We start from the raw sequence: 7,784 nt of genomic DNA on the forward strand, positions 1-7,784 counted from the left end.
TCTTTGCCCCTGGTCTCCTGAGTGCTATTTACCCTATTTATTATTTTCCCTTTTGCACAATACTGAAATCAGGGATCACATCATGAAGTTAATAGGCAGCAAGTTTAAAACAAGCAAGAAGTATTTCTTCACACAACGCACAATTAACCTGTGGAAATCGTTGCCATGGGATGTTGAGGGCCAAAAGTGTAACTGGATTAAAAAAAAACTAGATAAGTTCATGGAGGATAGGTCCATCAATGGCTATTAGCCAAGATGGTCCGAGATGTAACCCCATGCTCGGGATGACCCTAAACCACCAGGAGGGGAAGATAGGGATAGATCTCTGCAAAATTGCCCTGTTCTGTACACTCCCCGTGAAGCTCTGTTACTGGCTGCTGTTGAAGACAGGATACTGGTCTAGATAGCCCATGGGTCTGACCCAGTATGGCCATTTGTTCTTATGTGCCCTTGTGTAAATCACTTCCCTTCTTTGTGCCTTTATTGCACCATCTGTATGCAGGGTGTGTGGGGGATGATGCTGGATACTTTTTGTTAGCAGTACCCAGCTGATATAAATCAGTTATGATTTCTGGGAATGAATGGGAGAAAAAGGGAGCTTTTGGCTGATTTTCTGTATTGCTACAAGTAAGCTTGTCTGAACCATACAAAAGTTACTTTGATAATCCAGGCAGATTGGCTACCTAATGCTCGAGTTGTTAAATTATCATTTGTACTAGACTCCAACAAACACACAGCACAGAAGCTGGACGCTAGAAGGTTAAACTCTGTTCTTGGAAGGGCCATAATTGATGGGCTGGCAAATTAGGTCAAAATTAAGTATGGTTCATTTCAAATGTAGTGAAATTGATTTCTGCATTCACCGAGTTAGATGGAATTTTCCCTGCCAAGCAGATTTTTGTACTCTTCAAAAATAGAATGTTCTCTGCCCACATCACCGAATCTCCTCTCTCCCCCTCACAATCAGATCACTCCCCAGAAAAGATTTGTTCCCACAGCTGCTGGGCTATTTTCCCCTTAAACAAATTAACAAAACGTGACCTGGCAATCCTTGAATGGAATCAAGCTGAAAACAAAACAAAATACAGCAAAGCAGACTGAGCACGGGGTACCAGCCTGGGACTCCTAAAATCGAACCTTAGCTCGGCAGCTGAATTGTGGCATGGCCTTCAGCAAGTTACTTTACCTCTGTCCCCTCCTCCTCCTCCCCCCCCATTGTAAAAACAGGGATGAAACCTATCAATCCGATATTTCTGATAGTGCTTTGCAATGGGCAAGTGTACTATATAACCCAGCCAAAAATACTCTCTAAAAAGCAGGCTGGATTTTTATTTATTTATTTATTTTTGGATGTGGGGTGCAGGGGGACTTGAATGATTTCTCTCGCCTGCCTTGGCAAATTAACACCTTTAAGACCCAGATTTAGTTTTTGTAGGGACCTACTACATGTAGGCTGCAGTAGGGCTCAGTACACTAGGTATTATGCAAACACAAGGAAGAGACAGTCCCCCAAAGAATGTGCAGTAAGAGGAAAGGTTACTGAGGAGACAATAGGCCTACAGTTTTAGTGACGTGTCTTTTGTTTAACGTAAATGCTAAAGGACTTTGCAGACCCCTTTGGGGACGATGCTCCATGCATAGCGCTGGAGTGGAAATAGAGGCTGCTGTTATTGGCAGAGTAAAGAGGGCTGGAGCACTAGCACAAGGGATGTAGTAAGGTCGTCCTTAAGGGGCAGAATTACACAGGGCCTTGACACCAACAGCAAGAGTCTGAACTTGATGTGGTGGAAAAAGCCAGTGGCTCGTTTCCAAAGGGGTTTAATGTGGGGTCAGTGAGCAAGATAGATACTTTTCACTGCTCTTTTTTATCCGAACTGGAGTGGGGAGGATGGCATGGTTGTCAGAAGCCGCTGCGGAGGAGGCTGCAAAAACTGAGGCAGGAGATGAGGCCTAGATGAGAGAGGTCTATGTGTGGACAAAGAAGGGTCAAATCTTCACACACAGCTTCATCGCTTTAAACTAGGAGCAAGGCTGTAGAAATTCCACTAGTTAACGTGCCCATTTCCTTTGTTTCCAACAGAGTTGGGAGACAGCCATTGAGATCTCACTTGTGCCGATTCATCGGTTCCTCTTCCAAGCTGGCAACGGCACGAAGCGGATTCAGATACTGAATTCCACGGTGGTGGAGGAAAGCTAGTCCAGAGAAGAGGTAAGCAATGACAGTGGGGATTTCTCTGTTCTCCCCCCTGCATACACAAGAATACACACTAGGAATGGAATTCCCCTAGAGAGCATGCGATTCACATCTGGGGTGTCCCGGGAAATTTATTTCAGCTGGTTCGAATGTACTCTGGACGCCAACAGAGATCTGTGACAGTGTGCTGCGAATGGCTCTCAGGATTTTCTGGGTGCAAGGGTACTATAGATGTAAGGAAGCAAGAGTTAAAAGCACTGGAATTGTTAGACCGGAAAGGAGCAGCTGCGGGCAGGTTAACAACTAATGTCTTGAGTCCAACCACTTGATGATGCCTTCAGCAGGGAAGGGGCTATCCACAGGCACCCAAGTTGCTGATGCACCCCCGGCAGTGCAGGCGTAGAAAGAGCAGTCTTCAGAACTGTAGGCAGGTCTTGCCAGGCTGCATGGAGCTCTGAGTGGAACCCAGGGTTGTGCTGTGTTGATTCGTCTCAACTGCGCCCGTGAGCAAAAACCACTCTTATCTTGAAACTGAGTCTCCTGAGTCGAGCTCGCAGCTTGTGGGGCTGAAACACAGCGCCCGATGCCTTAGAAATAAGCAAGAGACAGATGGCGAAAAGGGGCACAAAGGGAAGACATAAGGCCCCCGATAATCTGACTTGGAGCATAGCACTATGTTAAATATGTCGTACGTCTTAGACGCAGGGCCTGACTTCCAGAGGCGCTGAGCACCTGCAGCTCCTACTGAGTTAAGCTCAAGTTATGGGTGCTCGGTGCTTCTGCAAACTGGCTACCGGAAACCATCCAGGGAACTGTCGCTTATTGCAGTGGGAGAGAAAAGGAACTTCATAATTCTTAAGCTTGCACATTAAGCCAAGTGAAGCTGAAAGGGAAAGGGCAGCAAGGACCGGAAACGATCTTGTCAGCTCTCTGGAGCAGGGATAGATCTTAAAGCACCTAGCGCTAGGTAAGCTATATCCCCGTCTCATAGAGCCCTCAATTTTAGGTCTTTCCTTTCCTGTCTCTGGCTCCCTGATGATCCGCAGACACACAACTAGGAGCCAGGGACTCTACAAACCCTTAATTGCAGCATTCCCTTTGAGGCAGGAAGTACTGACCCCTAGTTACAGATGGGGAAAACCAAAGGATTAGCGATTTGTCCAAGATTTTGCAGAGCCAGGATTAGGTTTGTAAAGATCCCTGAAGAGCTGAGAAGTGCTTAGTATTACATTTTCATTCGGGTTCTCTATCTCCTATTTGGAGAGGGCTGAGGGGGGGAGTGGGACACACAGAGTTGGACTTTTTGTATCTCCAATAAGATGGGTATATGAGAGCTGATGTGACCACTAGCAAAGGCCCCAAATCGTGTGTCTGTCACACTGGGCTTTTAGTCAATGTATCCCCCAAGAATCACGCTGCCCATCTGCTTTTGTTCAAGTCAAAAGGAACCAATGGACAAACAAACTCTTAGCAAGACCTTATTGCTGGATGAGCCTGCATGAGATTTTGCGAGATATGCAGCTGTCAGAAGGTACTGTGAATAGAGGACAGACGCTGGGCAGTATGTTTGTCTTGCTTAGTGTAGCAGTCTTGGACTGATTAATCCAAAGTACTCCATCTCAACTGGAGTCTAAAGTTGATGCTGACCCTTTTTAAAATTGCCCTTCTGTCTGAATCTTTTCCTGCTATTGTTACGAGAAACACCTATGACTAAGGGAGAGGTATTCCTTTAAGTTGGTGCATTTGACAGTACTTCAGGGGTAGCCAGTTCTACAATGTCCCTTGCCCAATCACTAAGCAAGTCTTTTCCCTCTGTTTGGGTAAATAACAGGGGGCAGAACACTTTAAAAAAGATTGTACTGGAAACTTCGTTCTCAAACGAAGTTTCAAGCTGACATTCTCCCTTTGATATCTGGAACCTGGGCCTTAGATTTCTCATAGCCTGTTCTGCGGTAGTGGAAGGACAAGAGGTTAAAACTCAAGCCTCAAAACTGTGTATCATGCTGTTAGCAAGAGTGACTCCGTTCTCCAGGGAAAGCGCTCTTTGAAAATTAAAGGCAACAAGAAAAGGCCAAATAAAGTGGAACTTTGATGTTTCAACTCCTACTGCTTCCTATTTGTCCTGGTCTGGTTGGTACTGGAATTACTGTGGTCGGTTTTACACGATCTCTGACGTTGCAGACTGCTGCCAAAACTTTCCACCTGAGCTGTTCAGGAGGATTGAATATTCGAAAGCCACTGGAGGCTGAGTGGGAATTGATAGAACAGTGGTACCAAAAGCGAGAGACAGTGTCAGGTTCTCCCAAAATGACCTCATTATGCTCTCTTAAATTCAGTAAGTGTCAGGGAAGCCAACAAGCATCGTTTCAGATGTGTAGGAACTGCTCTCTTCAGAGCAATGAAACCAGACGTTGGGGGAAATGACCTCGGAGCACCCTTTCCCCAACCTGCTCTTTTCCTGCTTCTACATTAAAGCAGCTTTTACTGTGCCAAAGAGTCTCTATCCCCTATTTCAAATGGGATGGATCAGTAGATCCCATTCCACATCTTGCTTCTTTGCCGGATTCTCCCTTCAGAATATCAGCAAAAAAAATCTGTAAAATGGGATGAACTGAAATGGCATTAAGTGCCAGATTGTGTGGGGGAAAATGAGACTTTTTTTATATGGTAAAACCCAGACCCAAGCATGAAGCAATACATTGCTCAATGAGGGCTAGTTACACTTCCCCTGAGCAGCCTTTAGCTAACGCCAAGTCCAAGAAAGGGCCATCGCTTGAATAACTTAATGGAGGGAGGCCTACACTTTTGTAAATTGGACAAGCTGCTATGTTAGCGTCAGGGCTGACTCTAGCAGGCAGCAAGCAAGCTGCACTGCAACACTCCTTCCCTGACCCTGCTTAAAGTGACCCCCTGCTGCAATTCTCAAAAAGGGTTTCCGCGATCCGTTGTCAATGCAGTGAAACTTGTTCAGTATCAAAACTGGAGCAAGGCAACTACAGTGAAACACTTCCACTTTCCAGTCTCCACACCGCTCTTTCTCAACACTATTCAGAAACAAGCCCGCCCCTCCTCCCACCCGGCATTGATGGAAGGCAGAGCCTCAAAGTGTTGCACGTTGGCTTCTGAAAAACTCGTAAAATGCAGCTTAGGATGCAATTTCGTTTATGGCAGAAGGGTGGGATAAGTGAAGTACAAAGTGCACATCACTCATCCACATAATACAAAGCACAGCTAAAATGTATGTTCAGTCTGAATAAAATACCTCTACCCTATCAAGATGTGCATTTATAGTTACATAGACAGTGTATGATTTCCCCTAAAATCCTCTCTTTCCCCTTCTTCGTTCCCAGAGAAGGGACCTACCTTGTTCTAGGAAGATCATTCTGTAGGGGACGCTACCCTCTTTTAGAGGGGCATGGTCTTGTGTATTTATCTGTTGCTAACATTTAGATGACTAAAATCGAAAGGTTCTCTTTCAAGTTCTGCTGCTACATGTGACTAAAGCAGTCTCTAGTCGAATGCACTTTGTGCCAACTAAGGAGTTGGAGTGATGTGGGCTACAAGCTGCAAGGAGAGGAATGTTTGTGTCCAAAATCTATCATCAGTTTCTCAAAACTGTCGTTTCAGGACACCTACTAGGCTGAGTAACTTTCAGCACCCAAACTTTCAGCCTATAACTGCCTGCCCATGTCCCGTCTACAGGAAAAGGCCACCCACACCTTTTTGCTCAAGGCAAAAGGTGTATGTTTAATATACAAAATGGGACTGGACACAACTTTAGCGGGAGTGGAAGTCATTTGCACTGCACTAAGTGTCCAAACAGAGCCTGTGCAGTTGATTTCAAACTACTTACAATTTACAGGCTGAAATTTGATGTCTTTGATTGATTTGTTTACATGTGGGCAGTGCAATGTCACCTTGGCATTGTCAATACTACAAACCTACCATGGATCTCCCTGAATTTATCCACCAAGCCTATTGTTTTATTAGCAACAGCAGGGTTTTTTAAGAAGCTCCTCAAGAGGAAGTTTGATTACTTGATAAGACACACTAACTGAGGAAGCCACCTGCACTATTTCTGATTGTTTACAAGATAACCTAACCTCTGTATGGCAGCGGACAATTTACCCTTCCAGTTGCAGCACCCAGAGCCACCCCCAAGTAAAATGGTTCAGAGTTGCAATTTAAATCATTTGATAAGGGGGTGCATCCAGTGTGATTTTAATATTAGTCAATGCGAAGCAGAACAGTGTTTACTCCCTTGCACTGGAATGATGCAATGCTCCCTTCGGCTTGGTTTGGTTTTAGCTACCAAATATTAAAATAAACACTTCTGAGTTCTCTAACCAGGGAGCGATGAATCACATCACTTAGCTCTAAGGGGACCTGTGTTTGACCTGGGCTACCTTTCCTGAAAAAAATGGGAGGCGAGCCCCGGGACACTGTGCACGGAGGTTCTGGTGCTCTTGGGGGTGGGAGAGGTGAAAGAGCACAAATGCAAGATGCTCCGGTCATATTTAAAGTGAGTGCGTGCCAATGGGGGGGGGGGGATATGACCACATGTATTCAACACCACCCCCTATAAGGGGCACACTGCACAGAGCGACAATTCCTAGCAGCCCCTTTGCCATTGGAGGGGAAACGTGATGCAAGGAACCAGTGCCGCTGGGAGCTGGGGTGGCAAGGCGTGCCCACAACAACATGCCCCTAATTGCAAGCGATGCTCCCTTTTCACGGGGGGGGGGGGTCCTGTGGCAGGGCACGCCTGCAATCTGGGGTCCTGCGAGGGCACCACTGCACGGCAAGCGTGCAGCTGGGGAGTCGGAGGGTGCTGCCAAGCGACTCACCTGTCCATACACCTTAATGGGCGCTTGCGGCTGCGGCGGCGGCTCCGCGGCGCTCCTCTTCCTCCGCGGCTGCAGCCTCTCGCTTGCCCTGCCCGTCCCTCTGTCACCCAGGCTCAGCGCTTCTCCTTGGAGCAGCGCGAAGCCCCGGTCCTGAGGCCGGGGTGCAGCCCCCCCGTGCAGCAGCCGGGTGCTGGCGGCGGCCGGATAAGGGGGCCATGCAAGCAGCAGCAGCAGCAGCAGGGCTGCCAGGCAGGGTCGTCTCAGCTCCCCACAGCTGCTCCCTGTCGCCATGTTCCTCCTCCTCCCGGGTGCTGGTGGGGCTGCTGCAAAGTGGGGCGCCGCCGCCAGGAGAGAATGTGCAATCGGAAGGGGGAGGCGGGAGGGAGCAACAGCGGCGGCTGCCGGGCTGGCGCGAGCCGCTCCCGGGGTCCGCACGCGCTGCTCCGGGTGCTGCGCGGTGCCTCTTGCACCGTGTCTGTGGTGGGGGCGGGAAGCGCCGCCCGAGCTTGCTCGCGCCGGCAGTGTGGGTGCAACTTGCAAGTCACGTGTATTATCCACACTCTCTCTTTAAGCTTCTTTGCTTCCTCTCTTGACCCAAAGGAAGTAGGGCAGCCCCAGAAGCAAATGCCCTTTTCGCCCCCCCCCCCCCCCCCCCCAAAACCCCCCGCCGTGGGTTGGCCTAACCGGGCGGCGCAGTGTCCGCTTTTGGGGGGAGCAATAAAGCACCCCATGTGCACCCCAAA

The 7,784-nt window shown here is 48.2% G+C and overlaps 1 protein-coding gene across 2 annotated transcripts in view; it reads right to left on the bottom strand.

Annotated features, from left to right (window-relative positions):
• Positions 1-7,433, bottom strand: part of SORL1 (sortilin related receptor 1) — a 98,673-nt gene extending 91,240 nt beyond the window's left edge. For both annotated transcript variants that reach the window (XM_024196660.3, XM_024196659.3), the window contains exon 1: positions 7,042-7,433. In XM_024196660.3, coding sequence (XP_024052428.2) covers positions 7,042-7,332 — 291 coding nt within the window. In that variant the 5' untranslated portion in view covers positions 7,333-7,433. The remainder of the gene's footprint in view (positions 1-7,041) is intronic.
• Between the last annotated feature and the right edge of the window lie 351 nt (positions 7,434-7,784).

Source organism: Terrapene carolina, unplaced genomic scaffold (assembly GCF_002925995.2).
Source record: "Terrapene carolina triunguis isolate 2854851 unplaced genomic scaffold, T_m_triunguis-2.0 Scaffold374, whole genome shotgun sequence".
Taxonomy (NCBI): domain Eukaryota; kingdom Metazoa; phylum Chordata; order Testudines; family Emydidae; genus Terrapene; species Terrapene triunguis.